Raw genomic sequence first — 24,474 nt, 5'->3', positions numbered from 1 at the left:
AATATAAATATTAGATGAAAAACTTAAATTTAAACAAAAATGTGAACAAAAATAAACGAATGGATATGAAATAAGTTATTAAAATGTCTAAAAATGATATAAAAATAAAAGTTAAAATGAGAAAAGCAAACAAAATTACTAAAACTAAAATAAAAACTGAAAATATAAAAATAAAAGCTAATTCAAAATATTAATAAATGCAATAATAGTATATACATAATACTGCTAAATGAATACATGTAAAATATTAATATAATTGTGTTTTACTTGATCATGTGAGGCACGGTGACTTTGGAGTTGTCCTCAAACACGCTGGTCATCAAGCCATTGCAGCGAATGTTGTCAATGCACTATGCAAACATCATAAAAATGGAGATAAGTAAAACAGAACGGAATGACTTCACTCTCACGCACTAGCAACTGTAACATGAGTCAAAATGAACAAACTGCGGGAGCAGTAAACAATCGTTATCAGCTATCAGCTGTCTGATTAGAATGATATTGAAAGCGGATCATATTAGGGCTTATTTTTCCTATTCAAACTCCTCTTCTAAGAGGGAATTAAACAATTCCAGTTTTACATTGAAGCATGTAAAACTGGAATTTGTATACTGGTTTATCCCTAGGGCAAAATGTATAACAGACAGCTCTTACTAAATATAGTATGCAAAAACCGTGAAGTCAGTGAAACTATTTGTGTCAATGCAAATATAATGGAAACTTCTCACTCTTGTTGCTTTCTAGGAAGAAAATAATAGCCTGTGTGTGAACTTCTGCTCTTTGGGTTTGACTGAATCTCTACGATTTCTCCACTTCATTATTTAAAAGAATAAAAATTCTGGTCCATGCATTTTCATGCTTCTTAAGAGTTGTAATATTCTTAGAAAAGCTGTCAGATTATCATCTGCAGCTCGTTCTACAGATGCACATATTGTGAAAGGTTTGATGAAAGTCATGATGAAACAGAAGAAGTGACAGATCTTCTCTTCCATATTATGACGTACATCTGAATGTAACGGATTTTCAAAAAAGAAAAAATGTAGGGTGGGGTTGCATGGCTCTGTGCATCAGCTGCTGATTGGATGTTGAGATGTGGGCGTGGCACTCAAAAGTTGAGGCAGATGAAAGCAAGCTTGCAGGGGCGGAGTTAAGGCGCACTAAAAAAATGATTGGAGAAGTCCTGCATACATCACCAGAGAGAAGTCTGTCATTTTCACAGAAGGTCTAGTTATGATATATGATCACAAAATTCAGAATATGAAAATTCTGTCATTAATTACTCACCCTCATGTCGTTCCAAACCCTTAAGACTTTTGTTCATCTTCAGAACACAAATGAAGATCTTCTTAATGAAATCTGAGAGCTTTCTGTCCCTCCATTGACAGCCTACGCAACTTAGGCCCTGCTTACAGTATTCAGCTTTGTCTTCAGCTGACAAAGTTTAAATCCCGTCTAGCCAGCGCTCTTCCCATAATGTTTATGCATTAGGTCAGTGGATGGAGAGTAGACCATCTTTAGTGGCTATTCAAACGCATTTGTCCACATGAGCGTTTACACTATGAAAGCAATCCGGTTGAATGCGTTTTCGACTACCTCTGGAAGTGGTCAAAAGTGGACAAACTCAAAACGTTTTACACCCCGTTTACACCTGTATTTAGTGTCGTCCACTTGTGATCTGGGATTAGTTAAAGGATTAGTTCACTTCAGAATTCAAATTTCCTGATAATTTACTCACCCCCATGTCATCTAAGATATTCATGTCTTTCTTTCTTCAGTTGAAAAGAAATGAAGGTTTTTGAGGAAAACATTCTAGGATTTTTCTCCATATAGTGGACTTCACTGGGGTTCAACGGGTTGAAGGTCCAAATGTCAGTTTCAGTGCAGCTTCAAAGGGCTCTACATGATCCCAGATGAGGAATTATATAGTGAAACGATCGGTCATTTTCTAAAAAAAATAAACATTATATACTTTTTAACCACAAATGCACGTCTTGCACTGTTCTGCGATGCGCCACGCATTACGTAATCATGTTGGAAAGGTCACACGTGATGTAGATGGAAGTACGATGGTAGGGTGAAAAACTCCATCTCATTTTCTCCTCCAACTTCAAAATCGTCCGACATCGTTGTTTTACCTTTTTTTTGTAAAGGGTGTTTGACTTGACTTTTCCAACATGATTACGTAATGCGTGGAGCATCGCAGAGCAGCGCAAGACGAGCATTTGTGGTTAAAAAGTATATAAATTTAATTTTGTTTAGAAAATGACTGATCGTTTCTCTAGATAAGACCCTTATTCCTCGTCTGGGATCGTGTAGAGCTCTTTGAAGCTGCACTGAAACTGACATTTGGACCTTCAACCCGTTGGTCCCCAGTGAAGTCCACTATATGGCGAAAAATCCTGGAATGTTTTCCTCAAAAACCTTAATTTCTTTTCGACTGAAGAAAGAAAGACATAAACATCTTGGATGACATGGGAGTGAGCAAATTATCAGGAAATTCAAATTCTGAAGTGAACTAATTCTTTAATACCAAGTGTAAACAGAGCCTTAAAGTAATCCATGTGACTCCAGCGGTTTAACTTCAGTTTTATGAAGCAACGCGAGTGCTTTGTTTGCTCAAAAAAAAAACATAATTTACCACTTTATTTACAAAATATTAATCTCCAACGCGCGTTCACGAGAGCAACCCCAACACATGTGTTGTGTTGACGCGACAGCAGACGTTGTTGCGTGAACGTGTGTTGGAGATTAATATTTTGTAAATAAAGTGGTAGTTGCGTAGCCTGTCAATGGAGGGACAGAAAGCTCTCAGATTTCATTAAAAAGATCTTCATTTGTGTTCTGAAGATAAACGAAAGTCTTACAGGTTTGGAACGTCATGAGGGTGAGTAATTAATGACAGAATTTTCATTTTTGGGTGAACTAACTTTTTAAAGTCACCATGAAATCAAACTGGACAATTCTTTTTTTTTTTTTTTTTTTATGGAATACTGCAGTATTTATTATAAATAATTTATCATGTTCCTCATAATCTTGAATCAGAATATCTTCCCCTCCCTCTTGCAGCAACATCTCCTCTCTTTTCTGATGACGAGGGCGGGGCAACCTGTCACTCACATGAGATCCACCAATAGCAAACCACAACCATCCAATCAATTCCCCATGGACAAAATCAAGCCCCGCCCTACATTTGTTCTTGTTTGAGAAGCCATTTCACTCAGATATAAACGTCACAATAGGGAAGAAAAGTCTATTTCAAGTCTACTTTAAACATTATGAGTTTGAAAAATAATAACGCACAGATGCATTGTTTACAATAAGATCTATAACATGCATTTCACACCGACTAGTACCTGGCTCATGTCGCTGGTCCAGGCCGCTTTCTCCTGCCGAGACGGAGCGAGGAGAACAACTGAAAACGACGGACCATCAGCAGGTTCAACCACTATTTTAAACTCCAGATGATTGAACCCCTGACCAGCAGCATTATCTGAGGAGATATGAAACCGAAATTAACTCTAGTTACTTCCTTAATAAATGCGCACATTACTATAAGGTTTATCTTGGATATTTTGCTTGCTTCGGGTTGTTGGTACTACTATGATTCATATGAAGATCACACTTACAGTCTTCATCATTGGCGTCCAGCTCCTCGATAAGTGTACACTCTATCAGAGACAATGTGCCTCCTTGCTGTGGTTTTGAGGAAAGTTACTCAGTTATTTTATGCTTTTGCATGAAACGGTTACAGTAATAGTTCACCCAGATGTCTGAATTGCTCTCTTAAAGTGTTCTTAGAGAGTAAATAAGAAAATATTTGGTGATAGGAACAACATGAGGGTGACTAAATGATGGGTGAGCTATTCCTTTAAGATATTCACTTTGATTCTTTTAATTGCTGAGCTGATTAGAGTGGCTCGACTCACTTTGAGCAGGTGCAGTTTGCCGCCGGAGGTGCGTGTGCAGATGAGGAAGTGTTTAGTGAACAGGAAACACTGGCGTTCAGCTTCTTTCCTGAGCGACAGCGAGCCCAGACGCACCTTACTCAGTTTACCCTTCTCCACAGAGGGCACCTGAATCAGAGAGCCTACAGGAAACGCACACACATCAGCTCTTTACCCAGAGGAAGGAGAACATTAAAGACAGCGTTTCAGGGAGATAGGGCAGCGCTGTCTCATCGAGCGAAGCTTTTCCACGAGACATGATGCATTAAAATGGCACATTAGGTCTCATTAGAGCACATTTCACACCTTGCTGTCAGTGTGGAGCAGTGCTGGATGAGATCAGTGTTTGGGTGGAGCTGAAACAAGCGTACACTGATATTCATATAAAACTAGTGACGGACTCCAGTTAAGCTATTATATATAACTGGATAAATATTAAAAAATATTAAAAAAAAAAAAAAAAAATACATATGTATTTGAAATAAATAGATTTTTTATTTCAAAACAAATAAAATAATATTTTTATATAAATGCATATATTGTTATATCTGTATAATGTTAATAATAAAGTAATATTATTTTAAAACAAATACATATTTATAAAAAAACATTTCTTAATTTTAAAATAATTAAAATACTTTTATAATATATATAATACTTTTATTTTTTATCATATATATATATATATATATATATAAATATATTATATATTAATATATATATAAATAAATATGTATTTCCTTTTTATTAATATTTATATTTAAAATATTAAATATAAAATATAAAAATATTTATTTTAAAATACTTTTATCATATATATATATATATATATATATATATACTTTTATTTTTATCATATATAAATAAATGTAAATATAAAATATAATAAATATAATAAATATAAATTTATTTATAAAAAATATAAAATTATGCATTAGTATATAAATATTGCATATATATAAATAAATATGTATTTATTTTTTAAATTTTTTAATTTCATTTTATCATATATATATATATATATATATATATACACACATTTTTAAATAAAGAATATTATTAAAAAATATATAATACATTTATTTTAAATCTATTTTTATTTTAAAATAAATATTTTTGTATAAAATGTTTTGTAAACATTTCTTTTATATTTTTCAAAATAAATAATATTATATATTTAAAATAAATAAACAATACATATTTACTTTAAAATAAATAAAATAGTATTTTTTCATAATACATTAATATATTTTATTGCATTTTACTTATGTTTTTATATAAATAAATATATTGTTATATTTGTATAATTTTAATAAAAAATAATATTAATAATTAATATTAAATACAGATTTATTTTACAAAATTATTTCTTTATTTTAAAATAAATTATATATATTATTATAATTTTAAATAAAGTACAATAAAATAAAATACACAAGTAATACATATTTATCTTAAATATATAAAAAAAAAATAATTTAAATGAAAAACAAAATTACAATTAAAATAAAATATAATACCTGTTTTAAGGTACTTTATCAAAAGTAAACATCTGACCCATAAAAAAAACTTTCCTTGGTGTTACATGATAAATAGGCCAGTACCTGTAATATTTAATCATTTACAAAATAATCAAACTATCAAATAAATAAATAAATAAATAAATAGTTACTGTGGCTCAGCTGGTAGAGCTCGGCACTGCAATGAACAGCAGCACAAACAGGAGGGAAATCACTCATAAAGTATTCGGGGTAGTTATTTGAAAAGGATGCAATCAAGACATCGCCGCTCATAGTCATGTGGTTGTAATGAAGTGTCTCACCCTGCCGTACAAACGTCTGACTGGTGTCCAGCAGAATATCACAGCCCTCCACAATCATTCGCTCGATCGCGAGATTCTTACGGATGTTTTCTGTGTCACTCACTTCATCATGCATCATTCTGAGAAGAAACGTGCAAACAATCAGTTGCATCATCTCAATATACATATTAAATACATATTAAAACGTATATAATATATATTTATAAAGTTATGTGGTTGGCAGAATGTAAATGTGAATTGGAATATATTGAACCGTGACTTGTTCTAGGCTTGAAAAAAAGTTTGATCATTGCCTTGGTCACATGAATGTTAATAATAAAATTATATATATATACATATACTTTACTCACTTGGATAATTCCTCAAGTTTGGATTTGGCAAATTCCAGACTCTTGCGCTCGATGTGTTCATGAGGCGTGTGGGCGAGGAGCTCATGAAGGGTGATGATGTATCGTGGGATCTAATAATAATGATTATAATCAACAATTAAACATTCATTTTTACGCAATCAACCACCGTTAAAAGAAATGCAACATGCAATATTCGAGTATTACCATTGTTTATTCAGAGTGTCATTGCTCAAAGGTCAAAGGTTCACCTGAAACATGGGGTAGGTGAGGAAGGTCTCCAGCATTCTGCCCTCACAGGCGGCGTTCGCTTCATACTGCTTCAGAAGCTTGTCAAAGTCCCGGTTCTGTTTACAGTTGGCCAGAACCTGCAGACTGTACTGATGGTTTCGCACAAACTCCTGATAAATGTTCAGCATCGGCAGCAAGATGTCGAAGAGATCCGCTGAAACATGACATTTCGGGTTTTAGACATTTGCATTATATATATATGTAAAAACTGTCAGACAAAATTGTTATATATAAGACATTTAATTTGTCTGTAATTTGTAACTAATTAATTGTAATTAATTGTAAGTAAACTCACCTAAAACTAACGTTGGCCAGTTGGCTATCCGAGCCTTCAAGCCTTGATGGAAAATCTCATGGAGAAACATTATCGTCTCACTTACCAATGAAGAAAAAACAAAGAAGAGAAATGCAGTGTGCATCAGTTTCCAAAGATATTATCCTTTCAAAACAGTAGCATAGTTGCATATTTTAAACATTTGCATATTTTTTTACTCTGCTCTGATTGGGTCAGGCTGTTGGGATTGGTCTACTCTTCTCGGATTGGTCAGATGGCCCGGTCTGTCATGTCGAACCAAACTCTTCCAGTCTCAGCTACAACTACAGTGTTTGAGGGCGGGGCAAAGTAGATATTTTTCTTGGGCAACCAATGAAGACCATAGGCTGGCATTATGCAAATTTGTTACATTGTTACGTAGGTTTGAGCAGGAAGTGAGACTGGAATTGCTGACGACTCGTTTCAGCCGTTTAGAATCGATTCTTTCTTTTGCAAGACAGTAACTTTATTTGTCATGCACTTTGATCTTGCTGACCTTTTACATTATTACTCACTGCATGAAAGGTCATATTCAAAAAAGCATAATAGGGGCATATATACCTATTGAGGAAGATACTGCTGACATCATCATGACTAATGGGGGGTTTTTTGGAGCTGGCGGCCATCCTGAGCGGCCGCAGGAAGCAGTTGACCAGGATGGAGAGCTGGAGCACGTACTCCGTCTCGGCCTCCACCATGTTGAAGACGATCTGGTTTCTCTTTCTCATGCTCTCAGCGTGAGGTGAGCAGATGTAGTCCTGCACGATAATCTTCCACTTCCTCCTGCACAGCCAACCACGCATGAAGCTTTGCACCTGCGAGAAAACACCCAAAGGAGACGCCTGAGTAACTGCGCTTACTCTAGACACAACAGCAAATGACAGTCAAGTTGAAATCATTTGTATAAAATATTCACAATACACATTGTTTCCAAGCAGCTTTGATATTGTTTATAATATCTTAATATCTTCATGTGTTAGTCACATTTAGCAGATTAGAGTTAATGACTTACATTTTGCAACAATACAAGCAATCAAGCAGGTGAGATATGCTAATTATATTAAAGGGGTCATGAACTAAATTGTTTTATAATATTTCCTGGGGTGCACTTATAATGTTAGTATGCTTTTTACATCAAAAATTGTCACAATTTAGAAACAAAAGGCATTTTTCCTACCCTGATTTTAGCCCTCTGATTTTTAAGGGGCGTGTCTGCTGTGAGACTTCAGTGTAAACGCCCACTGCTGTGATTGGCTAATATCTTTGCATATATATTAGCTAATTATTACTCTCTCTAACTTTTAGCACGTTTTTACTATTACAGCTCTCAAGGTTTACCAATTGTGAAAAGTGTTGATTATAGCATTAGTTAGATCTATGGCTTATATTTAGATCGTGGCATGAAAGGTTGCAGTGATGAAGATTGTAGTCGATCACAGACATGTTATGGAGCACATGAAAGCAGTGATCTCGTTATTGCAACTAAATTTCTGCGCACTAATGAATGGTTTCATCAGATGTAACTAAGAGATTTGTCGAATAAATCAGGAGTTTTGGTGCGAGTCACTGATAAACTCGGGCTGTTTGATTGACAGCTCCAGCGATTGTAAAGGGAGCATTCTTTGATCACTTTTCTATATATAAATCACCATTTAAATAACAGATTATTTTCATCCTACTAAGAGAAACAACGTGAAGTTGAGCGTTTAGTCACTGGTTTGATTTACTGACACTGATCATCTGACAGTACATGAATCATTAATATCAGATCAGGCATCAGAATGAACACAGTTACTGACATGTTGTTGCATTACTGTCGAGTCCATATCGTAAAAGTCTGTTTGCACTGAAATGTGATTGATTTACCAAAGAATCCACAGTGAAATGTACCAAATACAAATAAATAAAGCTCAACTGAGACATTCACATTGTTGAAAATAAATAATCATATTCCTAGCATTAGGATCCTTTGAAAGGTAATGTTATTTTAGTCCTGTATCGCTCTTTTCTCCTCCTCATCTCACTAACACGCCAGTGGGCGGGGCTAACACTGCAATGATGAAGTAGGCGTTGATTTCTTCTGTGGAGGCGGAGTTTCACCTATAGATAGGCACGAGTCATTCGCTGGACCTGGTGTCAATAAAAACTTTATTGGACTAACAAGGAAGTTTTCAGTTCTGAAACTTACAGGATATTCTTATAGTACAATGACCTCATATATATCAAAAGCTCAAGGAAAAGTTGATTTATCAATTCATGACCCCTTTCATATGCTATATAATTAAATTATAAATATATGACAATTATAAATATATGACAATCCAAATGTAGACAATCATATACCTTCTTGATTTTCTTGATATCTGGATCTTCTTCCTCTTGATTGGACTGATAGGGCAACATTCGCTCTTTCGTTTTATTCAGAACAACAACCTATAACACAAATAATGCTAATGATTTCTGAAGGATCATGTGACACTGAAGACTGGAGTGATGGTGCTGAAAATTCAGCTTTGCATCACAAGAATAAATTACATCTTAAAATATATTCAAATAGAAAAGAGTTATTTAAAATTGTAATATTTTTTCACAATATTACTGTTTTTGCTGTATTTTTAATCAACCTTGGTGAGCAGAAAAGACTTCTTACAAAAACATTTTAAAAAATCAGAATTATTTCAAACCTCATAACAGGAAAACAATGAAATGCACATAGATGGAGCTGATGAAGATGAACTGACCTCTGCCTTCAGTCTCTCGATCTCTGTATCCTGGTCTTCCAGTTGCGTCCGCAGTTGATTTGCCGCCACTTTCTCCGTCTCCATGATCTGCACCAGATGGATGTATTTCTGCATGAGAACTTCCCGCTCTATGATCAGGTCTGAATAACTGCCAGCGTCAGCAGAAGAACAAAGCTGGTTAGAAACATCTTCAAAGAGAAAACCTGAGCACTAAATAAATGAATGAGTCACTTGAGCCTTTTAAAAGCCTCAAACAAACAAACAAACTATGCAAGTATACAAAAGCTTCTAGGATATTTTGACAGAAACCATGTTTATTCTCATTACAAGTGAACCCTTATTTAATGCAGTGTGGGCCGTATTTTCCTATCCATGTTGCATGTGAGTAAATTTACCAAGTGATAGATGAATATGCAGTGAAATACCATGTTTGATTGGATGCACAACCTTTGATGTCAATAAGAAAATATATAGGAAGCGTTTTCTTCTTCACTTAAAAAATGTATAAGCCTATTTATTTTGTTACCCAAGCTATCCATGCATATATGGCGAGTTGCATTTTATTATTTGCATTCAGCATTATATTTCCGTGCAGTGTGCACCCGCTCATAACTGACCTGTAACCCACCACTGATGAAGAGTGAAATGTGAGATACTGACAGATAAAATCTTGCTTGCTTTTATACCTCATATCAAATCCATTAAAACTACATGCTGATATAATGAAGCTTTTAGTTAAAGTCAGTTTAGTAAAGGCAGAACTGAGGTCCTGATCTATGAACCACATGTAAAACTGTGACGTAATGTTAAAACACAGCACCATTTTTCAATAAGAAATTGTGAAATTTGAAAATAATGCAAAGAGAAGCATTTTCAGTGGTTTCAGACTTCAGACAAAACTGCTTGGAACAACTGTGACAAACTTCAAACTAATAATTTATTGAGCGGACGGATAAAAGAAGAGCTACTTTGGCATGCATCATGTCTGTATTATATATATTGGGTTTCATGGGTTTGGATTGAAACCCAATCCAGAAGAAAACCAGTGGAGTTCTTTTTTTAATATAAACTTCATCTCAGATGTTTCTACTAAAATCCCTTTGGATGAATAAAAACAGATGTAAATGAGACAATTTTTGACATACAATGAGAGTTAAAAACAACCCAAGTTGGGTTGAAAACAGACAAACCCAGCATTTGGGTTAAATGTTTGCCCAACGTGCTGGGCAGTTTTATTTAACCCAACTACTGTTTAAAAATGACTGTATGTCTGGATTAAAATGAACCCAAAATAGGTTGGAAATTAAAATCAGACACATAATTACTAGAGGCAACAATAATAATCAAAACGTGAACATTTATTAATAAGCAATTTAATAAATGTTTATTGTTTAATTATTATTCATTAAACTTATTAATAAATGTTGATTTTTTTAAACATATTAATAAATGTTAATTTCTAAATTTAAAGCAAGCAATACAGTAATTTTTAAACAATAGTTGAGTTTAATAAAACTACCCAGCAGGTTGGGCAAACATTCAACCCAACCATTGGGTCAAAACAACCCAATCGCTGGGTTTGTCCATTTTCAACCCAACTTGGGTTGTTTTTAACCCAACATTTTTTAGAGTGTATAGTGCTATAAAATTATTGATCATTTGGTTCATATTGAGATCTCTGACTTTTGATTATAGACTTTGATATCTTGTCAAATCTGAGCATACACTTTAAAAAATGTTGGGTTAAAAACAACCCAAGTTGGGTTGAAAATGGACAAACCCAGCGATTGGGTTGTTTTGACCAACCTGCTGGGTAGTTTTATTTAACTCAACTATTGTTTAAAAATTACTGTATTGCTTGCTTAAAATGAACCCAAAATATATTGGAAATTAACATTTATTAATATGATTAATAAACGAACATTAAATGAATAATAATAAATAATAAATTGATTAATAATAAATGTTCACCTTTTGATTATTATTGTTTCCTCTAGTAATTATATGTCTGATTTTTAATTTCCAACCTATTTTGGGTTTAGTTCACTTTCATATAAAATTTTCCTGGTAATTTACTCACCCCCATGTCATCCAAGATGTTCATGTCTTTCTTTTCTTCAGTCGAAAAGAAATGAAGGTTTTTGCTGAAAACATTCCAGGATTTTTCTCCTTATAGTGGACTTCAATGGTCTCCAAACGGTTGAAGGTCAAAATTACAGTTTCAGTGCAGCTTCAAAGGGCTTTAAACGATACCAGACGAGGAATAAGGGTCTTATCTAGCAAAACGATATTTTCGTATTTCATACTTTCGTATTCTTCAAAAAGCTTACGCTGTATGTCCTACTCCTTCCCTATTCTACTAACGGAAAAAATTTAACTGCCGCCGCGTTCATTCCGTAAGTACAATAGGGAAGGCGTAGGACATACAGCGTAAGCTTTTTGAAGAAAGCGAAAGTATGGTTTTGGCGGAAGCACTTGGAAGGCGATCATTTGTTTATATAAAGCATATACATTTACATTTTTTTCGAAAATGACCGATCGTTTCGCTAGATAAGACCCTTATTCCTCGTCTGGTATCGTTTAAAGCCCTTTGAAGCTGCACTGAAACTGTCATTTTGACCTTCAACCGTTTGGAGACCATTGAAGTCCATTATAAGGAGAATAATCCTGGAATGTTTTCCTCAAAAGCCTTCATTTCTTTTTGACTGAAGAAAGAAAGACATGAACATCTTGGATGACACGGCGGTGAGTGAATTATCAGGAAAATTTTATATGAAAGTGAACTAATCCTTTAAGCCAGCTATATAGTAATTTTTAAAAAAATAGTTGAGTTAAAAAAAACTACCCAGCACGTTTGGCAAACATTTAACCCAATCACTGGCTTTGTCCATTTTCAACCCAACTTGGGTTGTTTTTAACCCAGCATTTTTTAGAGAGTAGTTTGTAACATTACTTATTTTTTTCTCAAGAGAAACATCTGAGAAGCAAAAGTGATTTTCCTTTTCCTACAGAAAAAGGCTGTTACACGAAATGCTAACCAGCTAAGCAAAAACACATTTTGTTCTCAAAAGACGTTAAGTGTTTTGTCTTTTTGTTGTACCTGGCCTGTTGAATGGCCTCCACCCACTCATTACAGTCAGCATCCTCTTCTGTCCGCAGCTCCAGAGGTTTCTGCCCATCGTGGCCGAAAATCACCAGGAAGTAATGCTGGAAAGATGAGAAATTAAGTGTAAAAGCCATAACATTCAGCATTGCATGTGGCCCACGGTGGGCAGCATTAAAACAGTTCTGACCTAAATAGAGACGCTTCCAGCGGCCACTAGCATGAACTTGCCTGCACTCATTAAACGGAAATGACAGTAGACGTGTTACTGAGTAATTTTGCCCTAAATCATAAAGCAGCATGTGAAACAGCCATTCAAAAAAAGACAAAATAACAAAACACCAAGCCAACAAACAGTGAAAAAAATAGTCCTATTATGCTTTTTAACATTTTCAGCTTTAGTGTGTAATGCTGCTGTTTGAACATGAAAAAGGGAGTTATTCAGTGTCTGAACTCCCTGAAACGCCTCCATTGTAGTCTTGAGTTTTCTTCCGGGAACGAACACGTCACAATATTACTCATTTAAATAATTCATATGCAAAATAAAGGGGTGGAGTCTGGTTGAGTTGAAACTGGCGATTATGGTAAGGGGCGGGACATTTCCCAAACACACTCAAAGCGCTAGACCAACCACAACGCACTGCTCCAGCCGACCAATCAGAGCACATTGTGCTTTTCAGAAGGAGGGGCTTCATAGAGACAGGAGCGTTACTGACAGACTGGGAAGAAAGGAGCTGCAACAATGTAGAATATGAGTAAAATAATGTTTTTCTTCAAGCATGAAAGCTTATTCTAGAAGACCCCAAAACTAATAGGTCCCCTTTAACAGATCACGTCTGAAAGGGAAAAACCAGAGGTTTGACCTGGACATGTTCTTGACAGGTTTACCCTCATATAAGTGATGGAGTGAAACAGCGAGAGAAACTGTGAGTGTGTTTTATAGGACGTAGGCTCGCTTAAGGGCTCGTTTGTGTTCTCATGATGCATGGCTGGTGTATGTGTGTGTGGTTATGTAACTCTGTCTTTAATGCGCTGTCCTGAGCCTCAGGCCTTGTTTAAACCGAGAGATAACAATAGACACGACCGGCCCACAAATACACTGGATTCTGTTTCACTTTCACCGACCCACAGAACGATCATCTCCCACTGAATCCCACTTAAATCGCAGCTATATGCATCTGCTCTGTCCAATTACAGTAACAATGCTTGACGGGTCAGAATTCACATTCATATCTGACTTGTTTGCATAATTTTTTTCTAGCAGCCCTATATGCATGTTTTCTTTGTTCATGCACACAGATTGCCCTTCCGAAGTCATGCACTGTAGACTTTCATTGAAATAGCCATGTCTGAGAGAAACACGCTGCCAGAAGCGCTACTATTCTTAGACGGGCAACCCAGCACTGTACAATATAAAAGGATGCTCGCATATGTGTGGCCTGTTTCTATCTGTAAGAATACAGAAAATTATATGACATAATCAACATGCAATGGCATTCACAACCCATTTTAATGTTAAATATTCATACTTTAAAAAAATGTTTACGGCAGGAACGGACTTCATCTATTGGGAATTAATATACAGCGCAACAGCTTGATTCCAAACTATTTTCCAGTTTTTTTCTACATAGCGATTAACATATCACATATCAATATTATCAAATCAGTACAAACACAAATATAAAACGTACAATATAAAAGCATTGAATTACAGTGATTAATAATGAGTATAAATGCAATATATTTTATTACACAACCATTCACATATACACCACCATTTGAAACAAATGTTATACTTTTATTTGGCAAGGATGCATTAAATTTAAAGTAAAGACATTTAGAATGTTACAAAATATTTCTATTTCAAATAAATGCTGTTCTTTTGAATTAAGAAACGAAAAAATGCATCACGGTTTCCATATAAATATGAAGCAGCACTGATTGATAATAATTAGTGCTGTCAAATCGATTAATCGTGATTAATCGCATCTAACATAAAAGTTTGTGTGTGTGTGTGTGTATATATATATATATATATATATATATATATATATACACACACTATATTGCCAAAAGTTTTGGGACGCCTGCCTTTATGTGTACATGAACTTTAATGACATCCCATTCTTAATATGGAGTTGGCCCACCCTTTGGAAAGTTAACACCCTTTTATAGTCAACTGTCTGCGGGACACCTGTGTAATGAATAATTAGACTCACCTGTGGTTGAATTCTTGTTACATTAGACATTTGTAGTCTAAAATTTAGCTTTGCTCCAGAAACTTTCAGTGGGGGGGTACTCATTTTTGCATCACTCTAGTTTGAGTAAAACTATGTGTAATCTAAGTTATATTATTAAGCTTACTTTAATGTTATAAGTTAAACAGATGTTATATTAAACTTAGTCTTGTCAACATTTTGGAAATTGTGTTTGTGTTTTTGTGTTTATTGTTTAAAATGTTACTTTTCAAAGGGGGTGTACTCATTTACGCTGAGCACTGTATATATATATATATATATATATATATATATATTCTATCATTCTAACATGAAAAAAAGCTGATTTGCTGCTCAAGAAACATTTGTGATTATTATTAGAGTTGTCAAATCGATTAATCGCGTTTAATCGCATCTAAACATAAAAGTTTGTAAGTATATGTGTGTGTATATATATATATATATATATATATATATTATATATATATATATGTGTGTGTGTGTGTGTGTATGTATATGCATGTATATACACACACATTATGTACTTAAACTTTTTTGTTAGATGCGATTAATCGTGATTAATCGATTTGACAACCTCTAATAATAATCACAAATGTTTCTTAAGCAACAAATTATCATATTAGAATGATTTCTGAAGGATCATGTGACACCGAAGACTGGAGAATAAACTACAAAATTAAAATATATTTAAATATATCAATTCAAAATTTAATAATGTTTCATGTTTTTACTGTTCTACTGTATTTTTGGTCAAACAAATGCAGCCTTGTGAGCAGAAGAGACTTCTTTCAAAAACATTTAAAAAAAAATTACCAACCCCAAACTTTTGAACAGTAGTTTATTCAATGATATAAAAAGTCTGAGTGTAGGCAGACAGACTTGAGTACATCATTTGCATTGCTTCAAGGGAGTGAGTGGTCAATAAAATAAATAGGGTAATTTTTTATTTTAATGTTGACGTTAAGGGGAACAGAACTCACAGCTCCTGTGATGTGAAGTCAGCGATGTGTAAGAGCTGTAAGCATGATAATACAGCGGCACTTCAACATGACATCAAACCCCATTTCCATGGTAACACAAGTCACTGGAACGCTGGTGGTTGTGTCAAGCATATTTCATTTGCATCTGAATCTTTATCATGTACGTGTTCAAAGAGGGAGATAAACCTACTGCTGGAGAGCGAGAGGAAATATCGGCCGATCGGCCAATGAGCAAACTACTTAGTAGAATCACATTAAAAACATTACCATAATCAATTATAATTTTATTCTAAACTAAAAGCAGCCATTTCATGCTAAATATATTTTTTTCCATCAATAAATGACTGTTTTATAAATATCCAGGTTAGTTTGCATATCACAAAAGCTCGTTTAATTGAGTTGGCCCAGAAATCAAAGCACAATCAGCATTTGCTTTTAACAAAGTACTTTGAAGCTCTCTGATGCTTTGCGCTGTTTGAAATGCCCACTGCTTTATGCCATGATGCACGAGAAATCAGCAAAACCACAAACATGCTCAACTTCAACACACACCAGTCATTTTATCAGTCTTCTGGAGAAGATGACAGGCGATGTACAACGGTAAAAGCACCAAAAGAATTATACAAGTGGGTGTAAATAAATAAAAACATGCAAAGTAAAAAGTCATAATGCAATAACGAAAAAAACTAAACTGCACAAAAAAAATAAATTAAATAAAATTACATTTAAAAATTTAAATGAATAAATCAATAAATTAAATAAAGAAATTTAAAATAAATAAATAAATAAAAATAAAATAATTAAAAAAATTAAAATAAAATAAAATAATTTAAAAATTAAAATAAACTATAAATTAAATAAATTAAATTAAATTAAATAAAAAAAATAAATTAAATTAAAAATAAAATAAAATAAAATAAAATAAAATAAAATAAATTAAATATGGCATGTTGCACTTTAGAGGTCAAACAGTCGGTGGTGCAGAGGCCGTCCACACACACACAAATGTGTTTCAGATTGACAGTGCAGTGCTGGCCAGAGCCAACAGCTGATAATCTCACAGATGTGTGTGTGTGTGTGTGTGTGTGTGTGTGTGTGTGTGTGTGTGTGTGTGTGTGTGGATGCAACATCTGCTATAGCATAACAGAAGAGATTGTTTGTGACATCGCCAACTACTGGCCTGGCAGCAGAATACAGCGTTTTTAATTTTTTTTTACAACGTTGTCATCTGTACGTGAAAAATGCAAAGTAAAAACTTTTCTGTTTTTAGTACATCGTTGTTGTGTAAACATACCTTAAGGGTGTGACGTATTGTGAAAGCGATGAATGGTATACTGTAAAAATATTTTATATACTAACGCAATGATAATTTGAATTACAATTAGCACAAATTTAAAGGCAGTACACTATCATGGCATACAAATAAAAAAATTAATAAATTTGAAATAAATTTGAATGATTTGTATAAAAAATAAATAAATAAATAAATAAAAATCACAGGAAACTCCAGAAGATCCTGCTTATCAGGGTGTCGGGAAACTAAGGCCTTAATCTGGACCAAACGTGTTGGCCTGAGTGCTGTCGTGCTGATGAGGGGCTTTTAAGTCTCATGTGGTCCCAACAAACGGCCGGGGATCAGAATATATCTGCTTCATACGCAGAAGATGAGTGTATAATCTGCAAGATGCTGCTTAACACCAGCAGTGACCGCAGCGCATATTCCTTTATGTGCATGCTTGCTTTTTAGGGCTGTAAAAATGTCTTAAAATATTAATTCCCACACCTCGTGACTTTTCCATGACTAATGGATAAGCAGGGTGGCTGTCCAATATAATATCAATATATAAATATAATACAATATGATACCAGCACAAATACACAATATTAACAGAAACTAAAACAGATGGGAAGAAACTTCTGTTAATCAGTCAAGCATGCAGTTTTTGGCTGCTGTTCAAAAATTCAAAATAGCCAAATATCAGTCATCTACTCACTTTGCTCAATAAACCAGTCTGTGACTAATAAAGATCCCACTCACCAATTTCTATACAAAAAAAAAAAAAAAAGATGCTCATTCATGATAAAAATGTTAATTAAAAAATGTATTGGTCCAAAATTGTATAAAATAAAGCTTTGAAGCAATAATATCTCAACTAATTTAAACGCTGAAATATTTAATTGCAGTATATGGGCTGTTATTGTTGGTTTAACACCTTTACCTAGTCCGGGGCTAGTTGTCACATGAGGAAGGCTATATATTACTGTAATCCAGAACTTTGATTAGTGTTCTGGCAAGTTTTGAACAAGCGTTCTTCCAGTAATGTTAATAGAATTACTCACCCTCGTCGTTCCACACCCGCAAGACTTTCATTCATCTTCAGAACACAAATAAAGATATTTTTGATGAAATCCGAGAGGTTTTTCTTTCTGCTATGCTGTTTACGTTCAGCACTTACAGGTTCTACGTCAGAACACCGGCTCAGTATTGGCCGACGCTGATCATGTGAGAATCACGACGCATGCGTGTGATGCTGACGCAGGAGCCGGCCAATAATGAGTCGGCGTTCTGACGTAGAACACGGAAGCTCTGGACATAAACAACGTCTGAAAATGACACAGAAGAGAAGATATTGTTGAATAAAGTTATTGTTTTTGTTTTGTTTTTGCGCACAAAAAGTATTCTCGTCGCTTCATAACATTAAGGTTGAACCACTGCAGTCACGTCGACTGTTTTAATGATGTCTTTAATGATGCCTTTCTGGACCTTAAAAATTGTTAATTATTTCACTGTCTATGGACAAGTCATATACCGCTCGGATTTCATCAAAAATATCTTGTGTTCTGAAAATGAACGAAGGTCTTACGGATGTGGAACGACATGAGGGTGAGTAATTAATGACAGGATTTTCATTTTTGGGTGAATAATATTCTCAAAAAGTTAGCACAAAAATGTTATTTATACATTGTTCCTGAAACATTTTAGTTGGACATTTGACTCAGTGTTATTTAGTTTTTATTTTAGATTTATTAATAATTTGATTTAGCTTTTATTTTTATATTTTTAGTTTTATTAATTTTAGTTTAATTTTTAATCATTTTGTTATACTTTTTTTTTTTTTTAATTAGGTTTAATTTATTTTTATTTCAGTTTTAGTTTTTATTTCCAGTTAATAATTGTAGTCCTTCAACTTACACTTATTTCAGTTTACTGTCGATGCAACATTTATAATTTTCAGTTAGTTTAATAGTTTTTAATAGTTTTATTTAATGATTATAACTTTTTATTTAAATGTTACAGCTTGTTTTAGAATGTTCCGAGAACATTCAAAAGTAACGTTCCGTAATGTTTGCAAAATGATCAAACAGAATGAAATGGAAATGGAACTAGAGCAGTGGTTTTGTGTGTTGGTTTTACAAATCTAGTTTTAAATTGGATTTTTTTTTAAAGAATTCTGCCCTTCAAGTTCTTGTTATCTTTCATATTTTAGATAAAAGATAAAATAAAGATATAGTTTAAAATTTCAGCCCTTCAAACTAAATCTCATATATATATATATATAAAACATTTGTTGAACACGATAAAACCACACCAACCAAATGTTTTTGGTTTTCGATTTTTTTCAATTATGTCCTCAAAAAACATTTATATTTCATACATACAGAAGCTGACCAAGACCTTGAAACTTTCAACTGTGTTCAATAACACACAAACACTCATAAACAGACACAAACACGTGGTGTGTGTAGAAACCAACTTCCTCCCATCTGGCACATTCACACCACAAATGTGGCTTTAATCGTAACCCCGAGTAATTACCAGACCATAGATGAAATGTAGAGTGAATGTGAGGCCAGATCATACCTGCTGTTTATCTGAGGTCTCTTTCCCAACGGTGGACACTTTTGGAGCCGGAATCCTCTCGCAGGAGCATCCCTCCAGCAAATAAATCCCAGATGGTCTGGTGCTCTGCTCGTTCTCAAAGTAGAACAGCACGTTCTGGTAAAGCGCGAAGTACTTCTCGGTCCAGCGGTTGTTTTCTGCCGCTTTTTTACTCAAATACCCACGTTTAATTCCCTCTTTACGCGCGACCATAGACAGATAGAGCGCGTGTCCTTCATTATAACGCACGCTCTTCTGCATCTTAAAGTCCTGATTGTCACACTGAGCCCATCATCAATCTCATCCTCACACACAGCAGCCAGAGATGATGATCTAAAATCCAGCCAAAAGCGCTGATGCTGCGCGTAAAGGAGATTCCAGACGCGCGTAACGCGTAATTACGCACAGCTATATAAAGGAGTGCGAGTGATTTAAAAAAATAAATAAATAAAAAAAGAAGCGAAAATACAGTAAAAGAGTCAGCAAATATTAATAAAAATATGATCTGAACTGCGCGCAAGGACGTAAAACAAAAATAGATACAGTGAGCAGACGGTACAACAGAATCACGACCGAGATCAGCGCTAATCGGCTTTGACACCAACTTAAAGAGACAGAACTATTTACCCTCTCAGTCGCTATTTACCTCACTGTCAAGAGAGACTCACTCTGGTACCTTTCTCACGCGTCCCTTCAGTCAGTTTCACGATTTTAATCGGAAATACTGCAGATGCTAGAGCGAACGTAACTCTGTGTTCAGAAGCATGAACGAAATTTAGCTGTTTTCAAATAGTTTAATTTTTCCAACGAGCGTTTCCCAGCAAACATTGGCCAAAATAGTCGCGGTAGGACGGCATAAATCGATAAAAATATGTAACAAAGAACATTTTCTAAAAATGTTTTCAGATACATTTCATAACTTTCATTTTGGAGCTATTTTTTCAACCATGACGGGACGTTTCAACGGTCATTAAACGTCCAAATGTTTGCTGGGAAAACGAGTAGCGCGACAAAATACTACAGCGCTGTTGTTTTTTGTAGCCTAAGTCAGCTGAGGTAAATAATTAACGCTTTCCACTAAAACAATAACAAACAACACGCTTTCCTACAATCTCTCTCAAGTAGCGCTCGTTTGAGGTCGGATTCAAAGTACCGAATCAGTTCGTTCGTTATAAACGATTCACCAATTCATTTGATTCGCTGCGCGTGTTTGCGTCCCCTTTGTATTAATACTGCTGTTCTTTATTTATATAAATTAGTGTGGTCTTTAATTTTATTAGTTGTATTGTAGTGTAAATGTCCACCAGTCAGACCACTATCAAACTAACTAGTCTAAACTAAAACATAATTATCTTAAAATTTATAAAAAGATTTTATTATCTTAATTTAAAATTAAATTATCTTTCCAATTTCAGTCAGTCTGCAGGTACAACACACCATGAATTATCTATAAAAATGTGATTATAACAATTGTAACTGTAAGAAGATTCATTTAAATTTAAAGTTTGATGCAGTCTGAATCACTGTATAGGCCTAAATATTGTGAATCACGCCCCCTGGTGGCAAATGTATGAAATCACCTACAACACATGCTTAGATGATCATAGCACTAATACACTGTCTTAAAAATAATATGATTATTTGGTGGCTGTGTTGTGCATAAATAATCGGACTAATCTTGCACAATAATCTGGGATTGCATTCTCTGTAAAGGATGCATTTTATTCAGCCTTATGTTTTTGTCAAAACAAAACCTCTTAGAAGTAGAATCACATTAGGGGAACACGTGATGCCTTAAAAATCATCTAACTGGGTTTTGGAACAGTTTCAATGTTTCATATGATGTCTGTGATCAGAAACTCATATTAAACTTGTGGTTGTGAAAAGGGAAACTCACAACGGTTCTAATTTCATCTCCTCCTCCTGGCTGTATAGCTGACTTCACTCCTACAAAGATATGAACTTGTGTCTTACGGAGGAAGAGCCCGCGATACCAGACGCCCACCTGAACGCAACCTCTGCAGGGCCGATCTGTAACAGAGCGGGAAACCACATTAAGAACTTACCCAGCATGCTTTGAGACTTATCTGGGAACATGCAGAAGGTGCACCATAATATCTGCTGATATTATTGCATATCCTCACAGCAAAAACTCATTCATCTTGAAACACATGGGTGTGAAAAGGGAAAATCCATCCGAAACATCTCAACAAGCCTGCGAGTCTAAATGCCTCAAAAAGCCTCATGATCGGCAAATCAAGAATAATGGTATAAATTTCGCTTCATCCAGGTCAACTAGGACAGTATTTCTGATACAGGCCGGCATTGCATTAGGTCAGCTAAGGTCCTCATACATGATTTGACATATTCAGTGTAAGCCATCCATTGGAGGCAATGGAAAACATTTGGATGAGAAAATCGTAATTTCATAAACACTATGTGACAATTTTGTAATGTAAATGTAAATTATTATATAAATATGATAGTATTGGTTGCTTGTTAATAATGTATGGTATTTGGTGTTCCATTAACCCAAAAACTGTATAAACATCAAATGGAATAGGAACATAAATGTACATTGGACTAAAAAAATGTTGCTTCCTCATTGAAAACTGTATGAAAGAGGATGAATATGAGAGAAACATTCTTAAAAATAAAGGTTCAAAAAGTTGGTTTTCGTAGTGACGCCATAGAAGAACCATTTTTGGTTCCCCAAAGAACCTTCCAGTCAACAGGTCTTAAAAGAAGAACATTTTAACAATCTAAGAACCTTTTGCCACTATAAAGATCCTTTTGTGGAGTGGAAAGGTCCCACTTTTGCTGCCAAAACAGCCCTGACCCGTCGAGGCATGGACTCCACTAGACCCCTGAAGGTGTGCTGTGGTATCTGCACCAAGATGTTAGCAGCAGATCCTCTAAGTCCTGTAAGCTGCGAGGTGGAGCCTCCATGGATCGGACTTGTTTGTTTAGCACATCCCACAGATGCTCCATTGGATTGAGATCTGGGGAATTTGGAGGCCAAGTCAACACCTCAAACTCGTTGTTGTGCTCCTCAAACCATTCCTGAACCATTTTTGCTTTGTGGCAGGACGCATTATCCTGCTGAAAGAGGACACAGCCACCAGGGAATACCGTTTCCTTGAAAGGGTGTACATGGTCTGCAACAATGCTTGTGCTCACTGCCCGGCACCGTGGAGCTCAATTGGCATTTGCCATTGAACACCAGAATTGGCAGGTCCTGCCACTGGCGCCCTGTGCTTTTCAAAGATGAGAGCAGGTTCAACCTGAGCACATGACAGACGTGAAAGATTCTGGAGAAGCCGTGGAGAATGTTATGCTACCTGTAACATCGTTCAGCATGACCGGTTTGGAGGTGGGTCAGTGATGGTCTGGGGAGGCATATCCATGGAGGGACGCACAGACCTCTACAGGCTAGACAATGGCACCCTGACTGCCATTAGGTATCGGGATGAAATCCTTGGACCCATTGTCAGACCCTACACTGGTGCAGTGGGTCCTGGGTTCCTCCTGATGCACGACAATGCCCGGCCTCATGTGGCGAGAATATGCAGGCAGTTCCTGGAGGATGAAGGAATTGATACCATTGAATGGCCCCCACACTCGCCTGACCTAAATCCAATTGAACACCTCTGGGACATTATGTTTCGGTCCATCCAACGCCGCCAGGTTGCACCTCAGACTGTCCAGGAGCTCAGTGATGCCCTGGTCCAGATCTGGGAGGAAATACCCCAGGACACCATCCGTCGTCTCATTAGGAGCATGCCCCGATGTTGTCAGGCATGCATACAAGCCCGTGGGGGCCATACAAACTACTGAGTACCATTTTGAGTTGCTGCAATGAAATTTCAGCAAAATGAACTAGTCATTTTTTCACTTTCATTTTCAGGGTGTCTTTGAATTCAATCTTCTGTAGGTTGATAATTTTCATTTCCATCAACGATGTGGCATCCTTTCATTCCTAACACATTACCCAGTCCAGCATGACATTTTTCCCCACTGAGATCTGATGTGTTTTTATATATATATATATATATATATATATATACACACATACACAGTATCTCACAGAAGTGAGTACACCCCTCACATTTTTGTAAATATTTTATTATATCTTTTCATGTGACAACACTGAAGAAATGACACTTTGCTACAATGTAAAGTAGTGAGTGTACAGCTTGTATAACTGTAAGATTATTTTACTCTCCGTTTATTGTCCCTAGTCGTGCCTCATTCTCAGTTTGTCTTTTTCACTCATTGAATGCATAGGCCTATGGGAAAAGAGTCATGAACATGAAGCCAATCCGTTCACAAAACCTTCTCCCAATCTTACTTCTGTACATGGCTTTTATACATATTCAGAGGGTGGTGTAGCAACTGTCCAATGAGAATATACTTTCATGATATAGGAATGTGGTACATATTAGAAAAACAAGTCTAAATATGGTCAACTTCCGGTCAAGTAACCATTCTTCCCAGAGCAGCCTTATGGCCCTCTTTCCTAGCCTTGGCTGCTTTCCAAGAAACACACACATACATAGTGTATATTAAAAACAGATGTGTGATGAAACAATAACAACTCTTCTCCATTCTACCTTTGCAGCCTTAAAGACCAGGAGAGAGAAAACAGGGAGAAACAGGAAAAGAAAAGTCGGGGGGGCTTCAGCCCCTGCCCCTTTGATCGCGACCCTGAAACTGCGCTGCAGCACGGTGGCCAAGACCATACAGCGGTTTAACAGGACAGGTTCCACTCAGAACAGGCCTCGCCATGGTCGAATAAAAAAAGTTGAGTGCACGT

General features: G+C 35.4%; 1 protein-coding gene across 4 annotated transcripts in view; it reads right to left on the bottom strand.

Moving 5' to 3' along the window:
• Window positions 1-20,808, bottom strand: part of rasgrf2a (Ras protein-specific guanine nucleotide-releasing factor 2a) — a 35,453-nt gene extending 14,645 nt beyond the window's left edge. For all 4 annotated transcript variants that reach the window (XM_051908277.1, XM_051908278.1, XM_051908279.1 and 1 more), the window contains exons 1-13: window positions 19,641-20,808; window positions 12,559-12,665; window positions 9,459-9,606; window positions 9,061-9,150; window positions 7,279-7,532; window positions 6,700-6,779; window positions 6,365-6,558; window positions 6,117-6,226; window positions 5,767-5,885; window positions 3,927-4,087; window positions 3,627-3,693; window positions 3,354-3,490; window positions 268-350 (exon numbers count right to left, since the gene is read on the bottom strand). In XM_051908277.1, the coding sequence (XP_051764237.1) occupies window positions 268-350; window positions 3,354-3,490; window positions 3,627-3,693; window positions 3,927-4,087; window positions 5,767-5,885; window positions 6,117-6,226; window positions 6,365-6,558; window positions 6,700-6,779; window positions 7,279-7,532; window positions 9,061-9,150; window positions 9,459-9,606; window positions 12,559-12,665; window positions 19,641-19,919 (1,829 nt within the window). In that variant the 5' untranslated portion in view covers window positions 19,920-20,808. The remainder of the gene's footprint in view (window positions 1-267; window positions 351-3,353; window positions 3,491-3,626; window positions 3,694-3,926; window positions 4,088-5,766; window positions 5,886-6,116; window positions 6,227-6,364; window positions 6,559-6,699; window positions 6,780-7,278; window positions 7,533-9,060; window positions 9,151-9,458; window positions 9,607-12,558; window positions 12,666-19,640) is intronic.
• Between the last annotated feature and the right edge of the window lie 3,666 nt (window positions 20,809-24,474).

This window comes from Ctenopharyngodon idella, chromosome 10, assembly GCF_019924925.1.
Source record: "Ctenopharyngodon idella isolate HZGC_01 chromosome 10, HZGC01, whole genome shotgun sequence".
NCBI classification, from domain to species: domain Eukaryota; kingdom Metazoa; phylum Chordata; class Actinopteri; order Cypriniformes; family Xenocyprididae; genus Ctenopharyngodon; species Ctenopharyngodon idella.
This window is presented reverse-complemented; position numbering and strand designations above follow the sequence as displayed.